The sequence below is a fragment of the Rhineura floridana genome, chromosome 3, assembly GCF_030035675.1.
Source record: "Rhineura floridana isolate rRhiFlo1 chromosome 3, rRhiFlo1.hap2, whole genome shotgun sequence".
NCBI lineage: Eukaryota > Metazoa > Chordata > Lepidosauria > Squamata > Rhineuridae > Rhineura > Rhineura floridana.
In genome coordinates this window covers 37,325,534-37,349,083 of record NC_084482.1, presented here as the reverse complement: position 1 = coordinate 37,349,083, position 23,550 = coordinate 37,325,534, and the positions used below count along the sequence as shown (strand labels likewise).

At 43.7% G+C, this 23,550-nt stretch overlaps 1 protein-coding gene across 3 annotated transcripts in view; it reads right to left on the bottom strand.

Moving 5' to 3' along the window:
• Positions 1-6,029: 6,029 nt before the first annotated feature.
• Positions 6,030-23,550, bottom strand: part of LOC133379651 (meteorin-like protein) — a 33,132-nt gene continuing 15,611 nt past the window's right edge. Inside the window, exons 1-4 of one of the 3 annotated variants that reach the window (XM_061615328.1) lie at positions 14,704-14,989; positions 12,711-13,120; positions 11,781-11,840; positions 6,030-7,239 (exon numbers count right to left, since the gene is read on the bottom strand). In XM_061615328.1, coding sequence (XP_061471312.1) covers positions 6,923-7,239; positions 11,781-11,840; positions 12,711-13,120; positions 14,704-14,825 — 909 coding nt within the window. In that variant the 5' untranslated portion in view covers positions 14,826-14,989 and the 3' untranslated portion in view covers positions 6,030-6,922. Of the gene's footprint in view, positions 7,240-11,780; positions 11,841-12,710; positions 13,121-14,703; positions 14,990-23,550 lie in introns of those variants that run through there. The other 2 variants (XM_061615329.1, XM_061615330.1) reach the window with 2 other exon arrangements.

Below are 23,550 nucleotides of genomic sequence, written 5' to 3'. Positions count from 1 at the left end.
ATCTTAACTGAAACTAGTGGGACCTACATTAAAGTACATTGCTGTAGCGCAGGGGCTAAAGCTGCAATTGCAAACACACTTGAAAGCAAGCGATGCTGAACTCGGTGGCATTTCCCTGTTAGTAAAAGATGTATAGGGGTGTAGTATAGGACAGAACCATAAACAAGGAAGCCTTTGGTCCAGATCTCATCAATGCCACGAACTCTCACTAGGAGCTGGCATGGATCTTGCCCACTGGGGACATTCTCTGCACATGTGTGCTGCTTCCCTTTGTGCATGCACCTGCCCCCATAGATTTGTCTGCACAGACTTCAACACTGACAGCAGTTACTTGTTTAGAGGATTTTTATTACATCCAGAAATCTCTTGTTTTGGACCAGAGGTGCAACCATGGTTGGAAGCAGGTCTTTTTGGACACTTTTGTTTAAATAAAGGTTTTCTTTCACATGTGAGCAGAATTTTCAACCTTCTTAGAAACTGCATAGCACTTTTTCCACTGCTTTCCATTTCTCTTCTATGCCCCCCCAAAAGCCCTTCACCCCCCTTTTCCTCTCTTCAATTGAGTGGCTGCAACTTCTCAAATCAATATGTCAGTTAAAAACATGTCATGGTGTGGTCATTGTATGGTTCCCATTCAAAGTCCATGTCATTTAGACTTTCATTGGCAGCCATTTTGTTCCATTAAAAAGTTCAAGACAGCAATTTGTGAATCCTGCTCAGCCAAGTAGAACTGTGAAGAAAGGAGTTATTTTAAAAGTCAATTAATTGTGGTCTATTGGAGCCCTTCCCATTCACTTTTTTCAGGCCTTGTCACGGGCCCACATCTGTCAGGTCTCTGTTTCCCAGGCTGCTATCAGATGCCATTATATTGTAAATAATGGGTTTATTCAGGCTCTTTATTAGACTTTGTGTGGTAGACACATTTGTATATCATTTTACGGTGTAACAATTCCATTTACATAAAATATAGGCAATTATGTGAGCAAGTCCAAAAAGCTGTGGGAGGGAGGATCCTCCATTAAAATAATAAAAGCTAATTGAAAAGAAGGAGATAATTTAGGAGAAAATGCCAACACTAAGGATCCATGGTTCCAAGATGCGTCAGGAACAGAGTGTGTATGTTTAAATATATATTAAAAAATATCCTAAACGATACCTTTTTAAAAAAAAACACACATTTACTTCATATAAAGTGTATTCGTTGTTGGATAAATACAACTTCTATTTTTTAAGAAGTGCAGTCTACCTTCTACAGTAAAATTCCTGCTAGTTCTGAACATCACTGAACTATGCCCATAGTTTTCTTTTAACTTTGCCATTTTGTTAAAACTGCTGAGCCTAATTGCTGTAAATGAAACTGGTTTATATGTCAGTAATTCTCAGCATGAAGTACTCACATGTGGATAAAACAAATTTCAGTACGTCATTTCTGAGACAATCTTTGTTGTCTTTTACTGCCATTTAATTCCATGTGTATACAGGCACGTAAAGGAAAATTATTAAGACCTCAACCCAGTTAAAGCAATTTTGATCGATGAAACTCATATGCTTAAGTTAGTCAATTAGATGGGTAAAAAATTTTAAAGGAAGAGTGCTTTTTGTTTCTAGTCTGTGCATCCTCCTCTCGCACAAAAGCCTCTTTGTAAGCTGATGCTTGCCATCCATGATTTTCATAAGCACTTGTATTAAATAATATAATTTATTTAAATCATCTGTCCTTTTTTGGGTATTAATAATGGTTTGATTATTCAGTAATCTAAGGATGGCAGCCCTAAAAACTATCCCTGCAGAAGGGCACTTGAGTTTGGCATTGTCTTTTACCAACAGATGTTTTCTTCTTTTTTTGATCCCATTATGTTGCATAAAGGCTAAAAGGTTAATGTGAATCTTGAAATTCACCAGGGAAAGTCAATAACTGTATTGAGAACTACTTAATGAGATGTGATAGTAGCACATTCATGTGTTTTTTGAATTCGGATCTCAACCTAGTCAAGTCAGAAGAGAGGTGGATGGGTTTAATTCAAAGGGCAAGAGTTAAGGGCAGTGTTTCAACGTTCTCTCGCCTACAGGCACACTTCTTTTAGGGGGGATAAGCTGAACTCTCTGCACAATCTGTACTTCCACCCCTTCTAGGTGGATCCACTAGTAGGCTTATGCATTACAATTAGTTATATCCTGCCTTCCAGCATTCAAATCCCTTCTGTGTTGGCTTACAGTGATGCATTTTCATTGATGCTTGTTGTAATAAAACCATAATGAAAATGCTGAAACATTTTACCAAGGTATTTCCCACAGGGCAGTTGGTGGTAGATGGCTTTGTGTCAAAAGGGACAGTCCACCTGGAGAAGCACCCAATGTTATCTTTGCACGTCCCCCTCCTGGAATCTTCATAGGGCACTTGATGGCAGATCTTAGCCAAGAATCCTGCAAAACTGGTGCCATTGAAACAGCCCTAAATACGCCACATATAGATCTAGCAATTTGATTGCAAACAACATTGCAATGAATGGAGAGGCAGTGGCCTGTTTCTGTCTTAAGAAGTTCTACATGTAGCTACACCTGCCCAGTGATGTAGTTCAACTACCCATTGCTGGGACCACCCACATCTGTTTTCAAATGGACACACTGCAAGATAATGCAGAATCAATTTGCAATGAGCTTTTATTGTTGGGAGTGAAGCCAGTTTCTCAAGAAGGTAAAAAAATATGTAGTAGATCTAGATTGTGTGGGGACCAGGTAGAAAAAACAAGTAGTCTTCATTGACTCTAGAACAAAATGTGTGTATGCAGCCTAAGAATCCCATTAGAGTGAAAACGTCCAACTGTGTATTGGCAATATGCTGGCTGCCATATATTTAAAAAAAGTGTAGCTGAAAATAGATGGGTCTGTTTTCAGTCCAGCTAAAGTGAGAACTCTCTAATAGGAGTAGAGTTGCACTGCATGTCCTTCTATTCATAAAACCTGCAGTGTATAGGGATGGCCCCAGTCACTCAAAAGCTCATCAAAGATTCGTAAAGCAGTTTTGTCTCTCAGTGACTTCATCATGGTGGTGGTGGTGGGGAAGACAGTAGAAAAGTGCCTTTACAGATCTTGTTTCAAAAGCAAGGTTGAAACAAGGCAATTCTTGTGTGGTGGCCCCTACTGAAAGCAGCAGACCTGTAGCAGACCTACTTCTCTGCCCTGTTGTGACGAATAAACAAACATGGCTGCACTGATGAAAGCATGTTGCGAGTTTTCCTGCTGCACATGGAAGCCAATGATGTAGGGTGGGGAAACCTGTAACACAAAGGTGTCATCTATTCTTGGGCTCCGTTCCTCATAGGAGAACCTCAGTTCTGGAATGAGAATGAAAAAGTCTTGCTCCAAAAACCAGCTACAGGGCCTTGTTTAGTTCGGTTGCCACTTTGCACCCACACAGGGACTGAGGCAAAGAGATGCTTGCACTATTTGAGGAAACGATTCATGAAGGAGTGCCATGTCTCTGTCCAAACACAGTTGGGTGTAAGGAAATAAAACTAAATGCCAGTCCTTTAAATCAGAGGTTGGGAACCTCAGGCATGGAGTCAAAACATGACTCTCCAGACTCTGGCCCTTGGGACTCTTCCCCAGGCCATGCCCCCTCCCTGACCGTGCGTCACACCCTCCTCAATGCCTTTTGCCTGGCCAGAATGTAGCCAGGAACTCTAGTAATGCCGCTCGCCCGCCTGGATGGATGGACAAAGAGTAGCAACCTCTGGCTTTTGCATGGCTGGAATGGAGCCTACTGTACCAAGGGAAGAGTTGCATCTGTTGTCCCACCCAACACTGGTTCATAGCCCCTGGAAAGTTACCCAGTGGCCTTTGGGCTGGTTCCCCGCCCCCTGCTTTTAACCCTGTGCAAACTACTTAACACTGTCTACATAGTCTGTATATTCTGTATAGAGCAGGACCTTCTCCTTGATACTAAATGGATTTATATTAAATGATTAAAGGCAGCCGCCGCCGAGATCATATTACTCCAGTCTTCAGGGAGCTACACTGGTTGCCGGTGGTTGCTCGGGCCAAATTCAAGGTTCTGACTTTAACCTTCAAGTCCTTATTTGAAGCCGTCCCTCTCTCTTTAAAGGAATGCCTCCACTTTCACCACGGGCGCTGTCGAACAAGATCATCTATGAATGGTTCACTCCTTGTTCCCCCAACAAAAGCAGCTAGACTGGAGAGGACTAGGTCAAGAGCCTTTTCTGTAGTGGCTCCTTCGCTATGGAATGCCTTGCCAACTGACCTCTGTCAGGCACCCTCCTTGCTGTGCTTTCGACAGGCCTTGAAGACTTGGCTCTTTATCGGACTTCCGGGAAGGGTGACTTAGCCTGTGCCTGCTTTTGAGACGGGCTCCTGCCTCAAAAGAAGCTTATTCAGATATATCAGTCAGTTTTTTCTTTTTTTTTGACTGATTAAACTTCTCCCGGGTAGGGAGAAACGAAGAGATTAACCTCAAAGCCTATTTTTGTTGGGACGACCAGATCTCATTAATTTATGGGACGAGGTCCAGCCGACGAAGGTGGGACGGATTTTCAACAGCAAGCTCTATCTGGAAAAGCGAACGTTCATCTTATCTTCTAAGAGAGAACGCACTAACAGGCAAGCACCCTTCTTTCTATATTTTTCTTTTACTTGACTTAAATTGTTGCTGTTTAAAAGAGATTTGCCAGATTGATCGGTTTTTGACATCTCACTGGGGAGCCGTAACTTCTCTCTGCTACGCACTAATTAATAGCTTATCTCTGTTTTTGTTGCAAAAAGCTGTCCTGGATTTGCATTCTAAAGATATACACAGAAGAGGGATTTCTATTCCAGATTTTTATTTTGAAAAATATTATACTGTTTTGAGACTACTCTCTTTTTGGTCTATTTTATTTTGACGAATCTGTTTCTTGACGATTGCCATTAATTGTTTCGATCCTGGGAACTGCATTTTGTTTACTTAACTATTGGAGAGATAAGGCTGTCTGCTCTGTCTATACTGTGATGTCACCAAGTTTGGAGTATTAACCCAATTGTTGCTGAAATAAGAAGTGGTTTTTCTATATTTTTCTTTTAAAATGGCAATTAAGAAAGTGGCTGAAAATCTGGAAATAACTATGTTTCAGAAAATAATGGATGAGATTGAGATAATGAAAATTGAATTGAGTAAAATGAAGCAGGAGATTAAAGATATAAGGGTCCCTGTGAGAGAGGTGACCCTGGAAGGGGTCCCTGTGAGAGAGGAGACCCCGGAGATTGGAACAGGGGTCCCTGTGAGAGAGGTGACCCTGGAGACTGGAATAGGGGTCCCTGTGAGAGAGGAGATCCCGGAGATTGGAACCAACGTGGAACAGGAACAAGATTTGGAGTCTATGGACTTTAGAAATAAAATCTATTGTTTGGAACTCAATGTTATCTCTGAAGAAATGAATGAAGATTCTAGAGATAAAGTTATCAATGGCATGGATAATCTTCTGGACTGGAATGATGTGATGGAGCCCAATATAGAGAAAATCTATGGAATTAACTGCAGCCATGTGACAATGGAAAAACTTTTAAGAGATGACCCAGTGTATTTTGAAAAAAAGAACAGAGATATGATTTTACAGCAGTATTTCAGCAACTTATTCAGAATGGATGGCAAGAAAATATTTGGGATAGAGGTAATCCCCATCAGACTCTTACTATATGACTATGGCTTTGACAGCAAGATTATTATGGAATACTGATAATGGAAGATTGGATATTGAAATTACTGGACTTAACAAGACTACTGAAGATGGAAGATGGAAAATGGAACTAATAGAGATAATAGAACAATGGCTACTGAAATTATTGAACCTAACAGATTCTGATGTGATGGATTAATTGAAATGTTTATTTTGACTATGGTTATGACAATAAGATTATCATAATTAGTAATGAGATGGATTAATCGATATGCTTATCTGGAAAAAAAAATTGATAGATATATTTCTTAAAGAATTGAAACCTCTCTTTGACTTTTTGTGGAAAGAATAAAGTAATGTTTATGAGATTTGATGATTAAGTAAGATAACTACTGGAGGAAAGTGATTTTATAATATGACTTAAGAGACAGGATTGTTATATATTATAGACTTATAACTGATTTGATCTTTGACAAATGGGAAGTCAATATTTTACTCTTTATTTTTTATTTTTGTTTTTTTTTTTCTTTTTTTCTTTTTGTTTAACTATTTTTGATTTTGTTTTTTGTCTTTGAATGTTTTATGATTTTGTCTTGTATGTTTTATGAAAATCTGAATAAAAATTATTGAAAAAAAAAAAAAAAAAGACTTGGCTCTTTATCCAGGCTGGGGAGGGGTCTTAGGTCATTAGTCTGCAGTTCTAGGGGTAGCTTTAATCTTTTGCTTATGTTTTTATGGATTGTATTTGTATTTCATTGTACGTCGCCTAGAGTGGCAGGATAATCCCTACCAGATGGGCAACTAACAAATTTAATAAATAAATAATAATATTCTATTGAAAAGTAGGACACTTTATCTTTGGAATTCAAAATGAATCCTTTCAATAATTAGAGGCATTACAATTCCCCATCATTATTTATCTGTCTCTTTTATTATTATTATTGTTTGCCTTGACAACAACCCTGGGAGGTAGGTTATTACTATTCCCATTTTACAGACTGGGAACTGAGGTGACAAGAATTTAACTAGTCCAAAGCCTCACACTAAGTCCATCGCAGAGGTGAGACTTGAAGCTAAGTCTTCCTGGTGCAAAACCTGCTGCTATTCACTGGTCCCCTTTCCCTAAAGGAAATGCATGTCTCTCTAACATTTTACCTATGCCAAACCACATGATCAGCAACATTTTTCTGTATGTAAAACTGTCCTGAAGTCAGTCCTCTTGATCATCATGACAGGCACTGTCGTGACAGGTGTCAGTCAAACTGAAATTCGCAGGGATTTGCTCCTCTCTCTCTGGCTGTTTGATAGATGGCACGGAAGTCTTTAAATCGTGGGGCACAGCCCAGCCAAGCTTCACCAAAGTGCTCATTGCCCGTGAAGAGGAAGTCCCCGGTCCCTTTCTTCACCTTACACTGCAACAAGGTCTTGATGGGCCCTCGCCACATGCCAGTTGCTTGATCTTGCTGAAAGACCCGGTTTTTCTGCCTGTAGACCCGCTGCACGCCAACTTCAACCTGGGACATGTGATTCTCCAAGTCATGGGTGACGTTGTGGATTGATCCTCTCACCACTAGGTGTAAATTTTATTTTTTTATTTTTTTATAAGAATTCATTAAGACACTGACTCACACAATGCTGCTGAGGATTAAACATCTCATCAAATTGCAAAAGCCTGGGCAAATAAGAATGGTCTTCAATTGTAATCTGAAAACCAAAAATATAAAAGACAGAGGTGACCCTAGAGGAAATCATCCCAGGGTTGGGGCCTTCTATGCAGAGACCATTAGCAGAGTTGTCCTTTCCCTTCCTTGCCAAATTGACTGGCATTGAAGAAGGGACCCCTGCAGATATTTGGGGCCTGAGCCTTTTAGGGTCTTTTAAACAATTACCAACTCCTTGAATTGAGCCCAGAAGCACACAGGCAGGTAGTGCAGAGCTTTTGTAATTGGTGTTACATGAACTCATCTTGCTGCCCCAGTGAATAATCTGGCAACCATATTCTGCACTAGCTGCAGCTTCTGGACTGTTTTCAAGGGCAGCCCTACATAAATGCAATTCCCAGGGATGGCTACCCAAAGGATAAGGGGCTCCTTTACTATTATTAGTACCTGCAATATAAGGAACACACAGGAAATTGCTTTATACTGAGTCAGACCACTAGTCCATCCCATGTAGTCCAAAACACGGTGGAGAAGGCTGCTAATGTTTTTGGCTTAGCGGAAAAAATCAGCTGGGGGTGGAGGGGGTGGTGGCTGTTGGACTGGGGCTGTTACATGGGGAAAGGGGTGGAGCTTCTCCACCCATCCCCTGAACCTTGGTTCCTATCCAAATCCTCACCAATACGGCTGCTCTATGAAGAAGATCATTTTGTTAGGAATTCCAATTATAGAACTCTACTGTAACACATTGTTTGGCCCTTAATCCTGATTGGTACCAGCTTTTCAAGATCTAATACAGACCTGGCTCACACAATCTATGAGGCAGTGCTGATTTCTCTCTCTTACAATTCTCACAACTCAAGTAATTCTGCAAACAGCCATGGGCCAGCCTAATACAGTCGTAGGAAACACCTTCAGGGATGGTGCTGACATACTTCCTGTCCCTAAGAACTAAAGACCACCTAAAGCCCCCCCAGTGAGAGCCATTACACTTGGGAAGACCTAATTATTGTTAATTGATCTAAGGAAGGGAACAATGTGATTTTGGGGGTGGGGTGGAACAGAGTACAGGCATTACTCGGCTTGTCCACATCACTGCAAACCAAGAAATGATTTTCATGGACAAATGGGCCATAACTTTCATGTCAGCTCCCACATTCATGTCTAACAGTAATCAAGTGGAGAGAAATTAAGGCTGCAGTTTCCCACTGAACTTACATTGCACTGTAAGTAGTAAACTGGCTCATTGTGTAAATGTCTCCCAAGTTCCCTCAAAGCCAATTCACACTGGGGGAGGGGGGTCTTTTCAAGCCATAGTGACTTTTATATTTATTACTCGTAGACTAAATGTGGACTTCAGAATGATTCTTCACATACATCTTAGCTCTATTGTCTTTGCAGTGATGTTCTGAACTGAGATCTGGGTCCAAGAATTTAGATGGCCACTGCATTGTGCATACTTTTGATTTGCCTGACAAAACAGTCCCTCCCCATTAATTTTTTTAAAATGAGTAAAGACCCTAATTTGATCACAAGTGAGAATGGAGCCCATTTCCACACCTACAGTCCTCAAAGGACAAGTCACGCTTGTGCCCAAAATGCACAGAAAACCAAATAATCAATTATGGAATTTGTTTGCAAAATAAGGCAGCATTTAAAATCTTCCCCTTTGAGGATAATTATCTCACTCTTGTCCTGGGCACAAAGAACCTACTTAGGAAGATTTCAGGAACTTCCTTAGCTAATCCAATTTCCTGGAGACGCTAGCCTGTTAGCATAACAGATGTCCCCTGTTTTATTCTCCTCTCCCTCAAGCTTTATATGAGCATTTTTTAAAATACTCCAGTGCAGTCAAGTCTATTGACAAACTACAATACTCTTGTTTCTCCTGCCCCAAGTTGCTCCTGAGGTTTGAAGACCTTGGTCTTAAGAACCAGTTCACTTTGGGGGTCACCTCTGAATACCGCTGACCATGAAAACCCTATTCATAGGGTCGCCATAAGTCAGAATCTACTTGAAGGCAGTCCATTTCCATTTTGCACTCGCATTAGCAGTTATTTTATCTAGTCCACATACACAAATGTAATGATAGTAAATGCTGAAGCCAGAACAGGGATGTCAAGCCATAAATAGGATTAGTTCAAAGGGCTATTTTTTCTGCTCTGTTGATGCATTAAGTCTAAATGCCCCACACTATGTGCCCTTCAGCATCACATCTGTCAACCTCCTGTGTGTGTGTGTGTGTGTGTGTGCGCGCGCGTGCGTGCGCGCGTTGCAGGCCCAGCAAGGAGGAGTGTGCCTTGCTTGAGCCCTGATAACTTAATCAAGTGAAAAACAGTGGGGCTGATTGTCTCAGCAAGAAAGAGAAGAAAGGAACTGATTGACCAGCCTTAGTGTAGCACAGGTGACATCCACATCATACATTTAAAGCTCATGGCTTCCCCAAAGAATCCTGGGAACTGTTGCTTACCCCTCACAATGTTCAGCACCCGTAATAAACTAAACTACAATTCCCAGAATTCTTGGGAAGAAGCAATGTTCTTTAAATGTGTGGTATGGACCTAGCTAATGTCTCAGTGTATCATCTAAGATAGTAGTCTTCATATTTAGGAACATAGATAAAACTGCCTCAGAGCAGGTGCAGATTGCATGCCGATCTGTCCCAGTTACTATCTATTCCAGTCTTTCCCAACCTTTGGGTCCCCAGATGTTGCTGGGTTACAGTTCCTTCATTCCTGACAGTTGGCCATGCTGGCTGGGGTTGATGGGAATAGCAGTCCAACAACATCAGGGGACCCAAAGGCTGGGAAAGGCTGATCTACGCTGATTGGAAAGTGACTCTCCAGGATCTCAGACAAAGGTCATTCCTGCCGCCTGCTACAGGAACATAAGGAATGGCCTTAAACTGACTGAGGCAGACCACTGGTCCATCTGTCTTAGCATTGCCAAATGGACTGGCAGAGGCTCTCCAAGGTTTCAAGCAGGAATATCTCCCAGTCCTACCTGGAAGTTTCCATGAACTGAAATAGGGACCTTCTGCATTCAAAGCAGATGCTCTTCCACTGAGCCACATTCCTACTAGAAAGGAACCTATGGTCAACTTACTAACCTATTTTTGAGATCCATGGCTCATCTTTAGCCCCTATCTGTAAAATGGGAGCCACTTTTTATTTTACTTTTTACTGTACATGCCCATCTTTCTCTTTGTTCCCCCCCCCTGTTCTTCCCCTTCTCTGACCAGACAACAACCTCTTAAAGAACCACCCATAAGACAGCTTAAGGGTGGTATCATTATTGAACCCTTCCTTGGGTTGGGATGCAAATCCAGTTGTGGGTGCCTGACCCATCTGCTGAAAACCAATGCTCTAGGAGTGTTGCTGAAGCTTAGCAAGCGAGGAACAGTTCAGTGACAGCTGGGAGCTTAGGAGTCCCATATAAGCAGCTCTGAGCTTTTCCACATAAGAATCTTGACATAAGCATAATACATTTTTAAAAATCTATACAAAGAAATGAAACAACACATTATGGGCTATGGTTGGAGAATAAAGAAAAATCTATGCACAAGTCACTTCAATAGCATCATGCATATTAATTTGTGGGTACTCCAGTTGCTCTAATTATGTTTCTTTTTTGCTTTTGGAAAGCTTTGATCCTAAAGATATGGAGCTGATTAAATCTGTGCAGCCATTTTCCCCACCCCAGAGAAAGAGTGGTTATGCACATGGACAGCCCTCTCCTATCTGCTGTGTATCCTTTATCAAAAGCAAGGCTGGAAGTCACAAAGAGCAGGGCCTTCTCTGTAGTAGCACTCATTTCATTTATTTACTTATAGTACTTATATGCATCTGTTCAGCCCTTCCAAAGCAGTTTACAAAAAAGATTCATAAGCACAGCACCATAATTTCGCTTCATATGCACAGCAGGGACATTACGCTTCCAATGACTGTCAGAACAATTCACTTGCAGTGCTTCTACAGTGAGCCCCAATGATTTTCCACTTACCCATCCCCCATGATGCATTCTGTTGTGCTTTTCCAACAAAGTCCCTCCCACAGAAAGAGAATGAAAACTGCACTATTTGGTTTTCTATTTCTAACCACATCCAGTGGACATGTCTCATGTTATGTTTTGATAGTAGCGCATGGTGAAGGGAGCATGCCTGTCCACTCCACCAAGGGAACAGGATCTTCAGCCTGTGGGTGCATCTAAACTGAGTATGAGTCCCATAGTTCTTTGCCCAGGAAAAGGTATATTTTAGAAGACAAAAGCAGCCTTTTGCGCTATGCTTATGACTTAATCCTACTTAGCAGCTGATCAGCAAGAAAACTTTGACTGCAGTTCTGCACACACTTACCTGAGACAAAGCCCAATTAAAACTAGTATGACCTACTTCTGAGTAAATATTACTATATCAAGTATCTCAAAATGATGCTCTCCTTCATAGCTTACTTACCAAAATCATTGCTACAAATGGCCATGAGAAGTTCCATGTTGTCACAGGGGCGGCACATGGCTGGAGAATAAAAGCATGAAGTGTAAGGAGGTTCACTAGCGGACTCCTGAATGACTCAAGGACAGTGAGCTTCATCCAGGGACCTGAACTGCATCTGGATCATGTTCAATATGAAGACAAACCTCTTAAAAGCATTTGTATAACAATCACATTCCTGTAGCACAAGGGCAAATAATCTGAGGCCCTGCAGATGTTGCTGAACTACAACTCCCTTCATCCCTAACCATGCTGTCTGGTGTTGATGGGAGTTGTAGTCCAGCAACAACATCTGGAGGGTCACAGGTTCCCTGCCTCTGACCTAGAACAGTCTTTCCCAACCTTTGGGTCCCCAGATGTTGTTGAATTACAACTTCCATCAGCTTCAGCCAGCACGATCAATGGTCAGGAATGAGAGGAATTGTAGTCCAGCAACATCTGGAGACCCAAAGGTTGGGAAAGGCTGACCTAGAATGTAAGTATCCCGAGATAATGTTCTCAGGAACTTCTGTTTAAAAAACACTACATAACTTCTGCTGCTGGTCCAGGCCTTTAGAGGTATGCCTGAAAAATAAGAGGGTGGGGCCTTTTTAAGGCAATCACTCTATGGAATTTGCTATCTTGCATTGCTTGCTTATAGTTTTGAGGAAAACAGTACAAGTTTTACTTTTCTCTACACGCTTTTCAATGGCTTAGTGGCTTGGCGTTTGTTTTAACTTTTGATATGGTTGCAGCTGTTGATGGTAACAGCTTGCTTTATAATTTATATACTTTTGATATGTTATTAACGGTTTTCAATGCTGGCTTTTAAAACTTTTTTGGGGTAACCCCCCCAATGCGTCCATGAGGCCAAAATCAACACTGGAAAACATTACAAACAAATTTAATGTGTACCTTCCACAAGCGCCATTTTCTGGAAGTCTGGGCCTGTAACACTCTGGTTGCTAAGCAACTCATACTGGAAGCTGGCTGTCTTGCGGCTGATGTCCCTTTGAGGACTGGCCAGCAGAAAGAGGGCTACCCGCTGAGCTGTGCGGGTGCTGAAACAGGATACGTGGCGTAGGCGGGGCTTCTCAGCCTCACTCAGCAGCAGATGTAGTTGCCCGGCACGTTCCACATAGATGTTGGCACCTTCAAAGGTGCTGGATGGCTTGATGCAGACAGTGGTATGATGCGCACTTGACAGGTTGGGCTCCAAGATGACCCGGAGGGCTCGGGCTGGGTACATCCATTCCAGGAAACCCTCAGTACAGCGAAGCCGGACCTGCTCCACTGCACGGGAGTAGGGCTCCCAGCTCAAGCCACTGGAAAACAATGGGATTGATCACTGTGATAAGCAGGACACAAGCAATATGAGGCAGTTAGAGAAAGAGAGACCTAGAGATTCCATTCTTTCCTGCTAAAGTTGCCAGGTCCAGCCTACAAGGGATCCTGTGTCTATAAATTGATAGAACTAAACATTTCACCCAAGTGTGGCACTTTCCATCAGCACACTGCAGAGACAGGAGAAGCCACAGGAGCAATTATTTTTCACACCGAACCCACAACTCACACAATGGCTGTGAACTGCTCCCTCCCCACTTTCCCCCTCTTGCATGCCATACTACTTTCCCCATCCTGCATGCCATACTACAAAGTTTTTGAAACTCCCCCAAGCTTCGAAACTGACTTGCTCAGCTCTTTAGTGTGGTGCCGGAGGGGGGGGGCTGCCAGTGTGTGCTAGGCTAGTTGAACAGCTTTCTGTATTGTGGCCGTGGCATCATTCTACTGTTGTACATGCTATTTTGCACTTAAACGTGGCTTTGATTATAGAAGGAGTACTGCATTATTCACCTTAAACCAGATGTAACAATCTGTGTGAGGAAACCGGCTTCCATGAGTGGGTCTTTGTGCTGGATTGAGAATCACCTATACTGCAGGAGTTCTTGCTATGGCAGGCCACTGTACAACTGCATCCAGGAGGACCCAGGGCTGCATATATGGACCTGGACAAATTGGCTGGAACTCTACATGCAGCACTGAATGAAATGGCCATGTGATTTTTGTTTTGACAGAGGCAATCGCCTATTTAGGAGCAGAGAGCTGTATTCAAAGCTAGCCACACTGCCCACCTGTATTCATGTATGGATGCCTCTCTGGAATAGAGCTACAGTCAGCAATGGAATAACAGTTTTGCCACAGGCACAAAGTCAGTCTTTGATCCACAGCAGGCCAGAGGGAAATGTATTTATTTATTTATTATTTGTTTTATATCCCGCCCTTCCTCCCAGCAGGAGCCCAGGGCGGCAAAATCTGATACTCAAACAAGCATCAAATATAGCAGTGCATTTTATGGGTGCCAGTTCAAATTGCTAGGGCTGTCACCAGCTATATATTTCAGAATACAGAGCTAAACATGGCCACTTTTAGTCACCCAATCCATATATTCAGCATGGTATTCAGAGAGAAACTCAGTCTTTTATTAACATGTTTCAGAATCCAAAGTAATCATATTTCTGAACAAATAACACACATTTAATAACTGCACAAAGTTAGGGCATGATCCTGGGGACAGAAACCTTTGTGCAGTGCACTGTTTCCAAACAGGGTTTTTTTTGGGGGGGGAGGAGTGAAGAGAGACTATTCACACTGTATCCCTTTGGAAACGTCGAGGTTCGGTTCCTGATATTTTAATTCCATTGCAGTTAAGACGAATTCAGATTCGGAGGCGGCAACAAGGCGAGGCGCCTAAAGCCCGCGTCGACTTAAGTAAGGCCCGCAGGCATCCCCAGCCACCCATCCCCGCCGCCGGCAGCATGCAAAGCGGCAGCTCCCCTTCTGCGTCCCTGCCTCTTGGGCCCGTCTCGTGCTTGCCAGCCCTTCCTCCGCCGCCGCTGCCGTTTCTTACCTGCCCTTCCAGCTGCAGTAGTCGGCGGCGCAGGGCTGCAGGGACAGCCGAAGAAGCAGAGGGAGCAGCGGTGACAGCAGCAGCACAGAGCGCCTGCTCCACACCTCCCGCCCCGGAGACATGAGGTGGCTGGGGCGCCCTCTGGGCAAGCCAGCGTCAAGGGAAGGAGAGGGCTCGAGCCGCGCTTTTGCAAAAGTGGGTTTTTGAGAGGGGGGGGCGGCGGGAATGAGGAGAAGCGGCCTCTTTGAAGAGCTCTAGGAAACCCGGCGTGGTCTGCGTGCAACAGGACTAAGTGAATGGAACAGGCCACCCCACCCTCCTCTGATGCATGCATGTTAAGGAGTATAATCTGCGGTTGAGTTGACAGATGTCCCTTATTTTCAAGAACTCCCACTTCTTCCCCAGCATCACAACACAAGCGTCAAACACAATGGCTGCTCTTTGTTTCAAAGCCCCCCTCCCCGCTCCAAACTATATACAGGCAAACTATATGCATGCTCATGGGAGCAAGAACCGTTCTCGCAATTCCTGAAAGTTGAGTATGTATGAATGTATTTTAGTTGTGTGTATAGGGGCTTCTGTGTCAGAGGAAAGGTGAAAGAGAAATCCAATCCATCATTAGCATAATATACTACTACTTATTATTATTTACATTTCTCTCCTGCAGTCTTCAACACCAGTGCTGTCAGGATGACTAGCAACAAGATACAAACCAATCAATACGAATCAGATCCAATAAGCAAAAGGCAGCAGGTAAGCCACAACTAAACAGAGGAGGGAAGGGTAAAGTCTTTGCAGTTACTTAAAAGGGTCAGGTCACCCTTTTCCGTTTTTGCTCTGAGTGGAGTGCAATTCTGAACACTTGGCTTTTTTAGTTTAGCAAGCCCCCTTGCATAAATGATACATATTGTGGTTGTGTTGTGGCTGATTGTTACATTATTACAATGCAACTGTTTTATCACCTGATGTACTGGTTGCAGGGGTCATTGGGTGTTGCTCCACCTAGTACCAGGAGATGAATCTGCCAGTTGCACCCACTTGCCAGTTGCACTACACAGGCTGGCCTTTTCAATTGCTGAGTGAGGCTTAACTTGTTTTTTTCCTTTGTTTTTTCATCCCCCCCATCTTGTAATGTGAACATCAAACCTTCAAGAATATACCTCAATTTTAAACGGCCTCTCATTTGGTTTCTATCCCACTTTAATATCATTTACCCGAGTACAGTAACATTTGAGAAAGGCTTAAAAACAATTACAATATCAAATGTGAAAACACCATTTGTCTTTAGGACATGGGTCTGAAATGTTTACTCTTGAGCAGTGCATTTTTGACACAACCACTTTTGGGGATTGGGCTGGTATTTAGGGTTGCCGGGTTGCCACGCAGAGATGCCTCTTTTGTTATATTTTTAAATCCGCTGCTGTTTGTTCCTTATTCTTTTGTCTCTGCTTGCTGTAGTGAACAGGCCTCTAATGTGCCTCACAGCAGGCGGGAAAGAGGTGAATTAAAAGACCAAGGGGGAAACCAGCAGGAACACCCTTGGCTCTCTAAAGGCAAGGGGGGCAGGGCAGCGGGAGGGGCAATCTTCAGGTTCTGACCTGACTGGTATTTCATATTCATTGTGCAAACATATAGCAACTAAATCTGAAAAAGTATTGTATGGAAATGTGTTTTATGAAGATAATTTTTCTTACTTGGTTTCATGGAGGAAGCCACCAGGGACTTCCCAGCTGCCATAGTAACTCCCCCACCCATCAATTAATTTTCTGTGAAACATATATGCCTGTTTTTCTTTGCCAAATGGTAGCAGCTATGAAATGGTTTTACTGATTTTAGAACAAGAGACTGTAGGATGGCTGTTATTGGAGACTAATCACACGAAAATTAAACAGTATTGTTTTGTGATTGTTTATTTATTTATTACATTTATATACCGCCCCATAGCCGAAGCTCTCTGGGCAGTTTATAGCAATTAAAAACATTAAAAACAAATATACAAATTTTAAAAATACAAAAAACAATTTAAAAACACAATTAAATTTTTTAAAAAAACAATATAAAAAGACATGCCAAAATGCCTGGGAGAAGAGGAAAGTCTTGACCTGGCGCCGAACAGATAACAGTGTTGGTGCCAGGCGCACCTCATCAAAAACATCATTCCATAATTTGGGGAGCACCACTGAGAAGGCCCTCTCCCTTGTTGCCAGACTCCAAGCTTCCTTCGGAGTAGGCACCCGGAGGAGAGCCTTGGATGTTGAGCATAGTGTACGGGTGGGTACACGTCAGGAGAGGCATTCCATCAGGTATTGTCGTCCTAAGCCGTGTAATGCTTTATAGGTTAAAACCAGCACCTTGAATCAAGCTCGGAAACATACAGACAGCCAATGCAAGTGGGCCAGAATCGGTTTTATGTGTTCAAATCATCTGGTCCCTGTTATCAATCTGGCTGCTGCATTTTGCACAAGCTGCAGCTTCCGAACCGTCTTCAAAGGCAGCCCCACGTAGAGCGCATTGCAGTAATATAACTTGGAGGTTACCAGAGCATGGAGAACTGAAGCCAGGTTATCCCTGTCCAGATAGGGGTATAGTAGAAGGTACTCCATGCCACCAAGGCTACCTGAGCCTCAAGTGACAGAGCTACGAACCTGCTCCTTCAGGGGGAGTGCAACCCCATCCAGGACAGCTTGGACATCCACCATCCGGTCAGAAGAACCACCCACTAGCAGCATCTCAGTCTTGTCTGGATTGAGCCTCAGTTTATTAGCCCTCATCCAGTCCATTGTCGCAGTCAGGCACTGGTTCAGCACATTGACAGCCTCACCTGAAGATGAAAAGGAGAAATAGAGCTGCGGGTCATCAGCATACTGATGGCAACTCACTCCAAAGCTCCGGATGACCACACCCAATGGTTTCATGTAGATGTTGAACAGCATGGGACACAGAACTGACCCCTGTGGCACCCCAGACTGGACAGTCCAGGGTGCCGAGCAATGTTCCCCAAGCACCACCTTCTGGAGGCGACCCGCCAAGTAGGAGCGGAACCACCGCCATGCAGTCCCTCCCACTCCCAACTCAGCCAGTCTCCCCAGAAGGATACCATGGTCGATGGTATCAAAAGCCATTGAGAGATCAAGGAGAATCAACAGAGTCGCACTCTCCCTGTCTCTCTCCTGACAGAGGTCATCATACAGGGCAACCAAGGCTGTTTCCATCCCAAAACCAGGCCTGAAACCCGACTGAAATGGATCCAGATAATCGGTCTCATCCAAGAGTGTCTGGAGCTGGCCTGCTACCACTTGTTCAAGGACCTTGCCTAGGAATGGAACATTTGCTACTGGCCTATAGTTATTAAGATTTTCTGGGTCCAGGGAGGGTCTCTTCAGGAGTGGTCTCACTACCACCTCTTTCAGGCATTAATGCAGAGAGGCATTAATCACTTCCCTGGCCCAGCCAGCTGTTCCATCCCTGCTAGCTTTTATTAGCCAAGAAGGGCAAGGATCCAGCACAGAAGTGGTTGCACGAACCTGTCCAAGCACCTTGTCAACGTCCTCAAGCTGTACCAACTGAAACTCATCCAAGATATTGGGACAAGGCTGTGCTCTGGATACCCCACTTGATTCACCTGCTATAACACTGGAGTCTTAAGTCCTGGCAGATGCTAAAGATTTTATCCTGGAAGTGCCTAGCAAATTCATTACAGCGGCCTCAGATGGTTCTACCATGTCCTTGGGGCCAGCGTGTAATAGCCCCCGGACAATTCTGAAGAGTTCTACTGGGCGGCAGATTGATGATTTGATAGTGGCAGCAAAATATTGGGGGTTTTTTTGCTGCCCTCACTGCCCCTAAATACAGCTTACCATAGGCACTTATCGGTGTGTAATTGCATCCACCAGGAGTTTGTCTCCATCTGCACTCAAGCAGTCTCCTATATTGTTTCATTGCTCTCAGCTCTGGGGTATATCATGGAGCCGTACGAGCTCTACACAGGAGAGGGTGCTCAGGAGCAATCATGTCAACTGCCTGGGTCATTTCTGTATTCCACAGTTCAACCAGGGTTTCGACAGGAGCGCCAGCCCTATCAGCTGGAAAACTGCCCAGAGCCCTTTGGAAACCATCCAGATCCATTAGTCTCTGGAGGCAGACCAACTTAATAGGTCCCCCACCCTTGCAGAGCGGAAAAGCCACTGTAAGTCTAAACTTCAGCAAGCAGTGATCTGTCCATGACTGTCCAAAGACTGATCACCATCTCCATGTCCAGTTGCAAAAACCAAGTCTAGAGTATGCCCTGCTACATGTGTTGGGCCGATGGCATGTTGGGACAGTCCCATGGTTGTCATGGAAACCATGAAATCCTGAGCCGCCCCAGATAAGGTGGCCTCGGCATGGATGTTGACATCCCCCAGAACCAACAGTCTGGGGGATCTCAACAGTACACCTGAGACCACCTCCATCAGCTTAGCTAGGGAGTCTGTTGGGCAGCGGGGTGGGTGGAAACCAACAGAATCCCCAGTCTGTCCCACTGACCCAACACAAGGTGCAAACACTCCAGACCAGTAGTCGCATGGACAGGGTGCTTGCAGACGGAGATGGAGCTCCTATAGACCACAGCAACCCCCCTCCCTGACCCTCAGCTCTGGAGGGTTAGTAGTAGTAGTAGTAGTAGTAGTAGCAGCAGCAGCAGCAGCAGCAGCAATGGGTTTTTTGTGATAGTACTCACTGGTACAAAGTACCAGCACTTATTTTTTTGCTGCCTATGGTAGCCATTATGTCCTGGCACTACCAGCACTTTTATCATTTTATGAGTGTCAGCACCTCATTTTTACTAGGTCTTCTAGTTGTGGCCTACTGCTGGCCTTCCCCACTACTCACTCACTCAGAATTCCTCTCCTGAGGCCTGGCTTCACACCACTCCTGTGCCTTTCCCTGTGGTAACTACTATAGAAAATCACTCTCCAGAGGCACCTTGCCTGGAAATCATAGGTGGTGTTCACTCACTACTTGACCTCTCTCCCCAGTGGGCCTGGAATTCTTTCTGTTACAAGAACAGGTTGCCTACTGTGTCACAAAATCCTTCCTTAAAGCTTTTCCTGTTCCTTCTCTCTTTACAACAAATTCTGTAATTGGGGCTACTTGGCCTGGGCAATCATGGCCTGCCTGACCAATTTTATCTCTATTGCTGCCCAGACATAAAGATCTTACTGTGTTTGTTTAGACTCCTTTGTGGCAAGCTGCAGTGCAGCCGTGGGCAAGCTGCATAGTCCCAAGGAGCCCAGTTGCCCCCCAGCTAGCAGTTGCAGACAAGGAAGGGGCTGGCTTGTGCAGCTGTAGCAAGCTGAGCAGGCCCTAACTAGCTGGGGAGGACTAGCCTCAGAGGGAGGCAATGGTAAACCCCCTCTGAATACTGCTTACCATAAAATCCCTATTCATAGGGTAGCCATAAGTCGGGATTGACTTGAAAGCAGTCCATTCCCCATTTTCACAGTTGGGCTGCAGGCCTAGCTGATTAACAGGCTCCTCCCTTCCAACTTCCCAAGGATACATTTTACAGCCAGCTTAAGCCTCAAATAAGCATCTGTTCTGGTTCATAAACTATGTAAAATGTTTACCAAATCATGGCTGGGGAGAGATCCTATGATGTCACAGTTACATGTTGAGATGCAGTGTCATCCTACATTCTAATATACAATTTCCTCTTTTTATGAAAACTTTAAACAAAATACCAAGAATTCCAGTAAGCAATGTGGCAGTGTCAAGGCAGGGACCAATGATACGCACACAGGAACTAAGGCAGGGGAGCCTTGCTTTGTGGAGGCCTCCAGCAAGTAGCCCCCGATGTCCCCCATTTGGGCAGCCCTGCAGCTTTGCAGTGTCACAAAGTTGTATGGTTTGTGCAGGACAGTGCAACATAACAGTGTAACAGGCCCTACTGTGCCCAGGCTTTCCCCCAGGAATGTCTATGAAAAGGCCCCAGAGCAAGCTACCTCTTATTTGGTGCTTTGCTTTCAGTGCACTTCTGCTCCAGTTCTAGGATTCCAATGAAGTCTCTGTCATGTGGTGTGGGTGGCTCTCGAAGGATAGCTCTCATGGAGTTGTAGGCCTGTATTCTTTATTACATTCAGGCCTGCAGTACATCCGTGATACCAGAATGACTGATGCCTTCCAGTTACAGTTGCCAGTGGCAAGCATAACATCTCAAAATGGAAGCTCATCAAAACGTACTTGCAATCTACAGTGGTGGATAAGAGGCTCACATCACTTGTTATCCTATTCATCGAGAACAACACTGCTCAAAACCTTGACCTCTTAGCCACTGCGCTACAATTTGTACAAGCCAAAGCCTGAAAAGCCACATTCTGAGCAGCGGCAGTGCACCATGAAACGCAGCAGCACTATCACAGGTTTTACTGTTAATATTTTTGTTTTGTAGCAGTTCCTAGCTTTTGTTAACCATTCATTATTTTGGAATGTCCATTACTGTTATTTTTTAAAATTATAATGAACAGTTATAAATAAAAGTATCCAGCTGACCCCTTACAGATTTATTTTGTTATTTTTATAGTGCTGTTTATAGTATTTGAAGTGCTAAGTGTTCAGTAACATTGCCTCAAAGTAAAGCTCTATTCCACTGATTTTTACCTAGCGCAAATGACATCAAAGTGGAAATTGAAAAAGAAAAATGCTTTAAAGCTAACTGAAGGAAGATAATTTTTGGAGTTAGTACTCAAGCAACCTGTAAAACCTTGAAAAAAAGGTTACAGACACTTGCTTTTTGCCACCCTAGCTCACTGCAGAGAGCACATTAACACAAACGAACAAACAGCCACTGAGCTCAGCTTGGCACCTCTCTCAGCTCAGCAACGCAGGTGACCACCCAGCTCACCCACCCCTATGTCAGCCCAGCTCAGTTAGCTCCTTTGGATCCTCTCTCTGTGTCACAGTCAGAAGACTCAGAGAGGAGGGTGGTGATGGAGTGGAGGAGGAGGAGGTTCTCAATTTCTGTGGAGCTTCCAGTTCCAGGAGAACCAGTGCAGTGCAATACTGACCCACCCTGGCTTTAATCTTTCCAGACAACTAGTACAGAGTATGAGACTGAGTTTGTGTTTGGGGCACCTAGCGCTTACCTGCTTGAACTGCTCCTACAGTGCAGTCCACGAATCAACAGGCAGTGCCAGCAACCAAGAAAACTGGGCATGCATTTAGGACCCTTTCAAAACATTTATAAATGACTTAATATTTTTAAAATCTCTAAACTTTGTTTTTATATTGTACATTGTTTAAACAGTGTACAATATAAAAACAAATAGTATAATTAAAACAAAAGTATAGCCTAAAGACAATAAAACAGACGCATAAAAGCATATATAAAATAAAACAGGAATTCTGGGGATTTAAACTCATAAAACAGGGTCTGATCTTTTGGATCAGGGAAAGCCTGGGCAGAAATTGAAATGGAAATGAACTGCCTTCAAATCGATCCCGACTTATGGCAACCCTACGAATAGGGTTTTTATGGTAAGCGGTATTCAGAGGTGGTTTACCATTGCTTTCCTCTGAGGTGGAGAGGCAGTGACTGGCCCAAGGTCACCCAGTCAGCTTCATGGCTGTGTGGGAATTCGAACCCTAGTATCTCAGGTCATAGTCCAACACTCTAATCACTACACCACACTGGCTCTCAGATGAAGCATTAGAAGGGTCAACTGGTGGAGTTGAAGAACAATACCTAGAGACTCAAGCCAGTGGGGAGAATAGATTTAGGATTTTAGAACTGTGTGGTAGGCTCATTGGGAGAGGGGCAAGCTTCATACCCAGGACTCTGTGGGTGGTATGCATGCACATGTGCAATGCAGGTCTCATGTCTAGTGGCTCACAAAGAGCTGGAAATGACCCTGCATGGGTCCTCAACTTACACCCTTCAACCAACTTATCCTTTAACTAAAGAATCCCCCAAAGATATTTGGCCATTCCTTTTCTTAAAATCCTTCCAGGGAAGATCTTCTACAGCCTCATCGATACAGCTTACTCTAGACATTAGCTGCTCCCTTCTAGGTGAATAGCTTGCCAAACCTATTTTATTTAGTTTATTCATTTTTGTTTGTTACTACATTAATACCCCAGGTTTCCTCCAAGGAGCTCAGGGTAGCATACATGCTTCTCCCCTCCCCATGTAATCCTCACCACAACCCTGTGGGGCAGGTTAGGCTGAGAGATAGTGACTGGTCAAAGGTTACCCTGTCAGCTTTATGGCCGAGTAGGAATTTGAGCCCTGGTCTCTCATGTCCTAGTCCAATACCTTAACTATTACACACTTGCTGTCAGTGATATTCAATCTGCTGTGGCAAGCAGGTACAACAGGTAGGAGTGTGCTGGCTGACTGTTGTTTTTTAATTCTTTACCAGCTTATTTATTTAGACAATTTACATATATAGTGCTTCATTACAATAGTCTCTAAGCAGTGTGCAAGAAACTCAACGCAGTGAAAATCAAAATCGGTTAACATTATAAAATGAACAGTGGCTTATGCCATTGCTGAACTGCCATTACAGAGAGGCCATTTTTAATCAAGATCCACCTCCTTGTAGCTTAAAACCATTCAATGGGCACATCACAGCAAAAGCAAGTTGCAGCTAAGTCACAGTGAGGCAGCAATCCTAAACACACTAATTAGGGAGTATGCCTCAGTGAACATAGCGGGACTTATTTCCAAGTAAACATGCAAAAGATTGCATTGTACAAGCCACGGAATATGATTTAGAAGCAGAGAAAATGCATGTTAGAAACACAGCTCCCTTATACCAAGTCAAACCATTGGTCCACCTAACTCAATATTGTCTACACTGACTGGCAGGG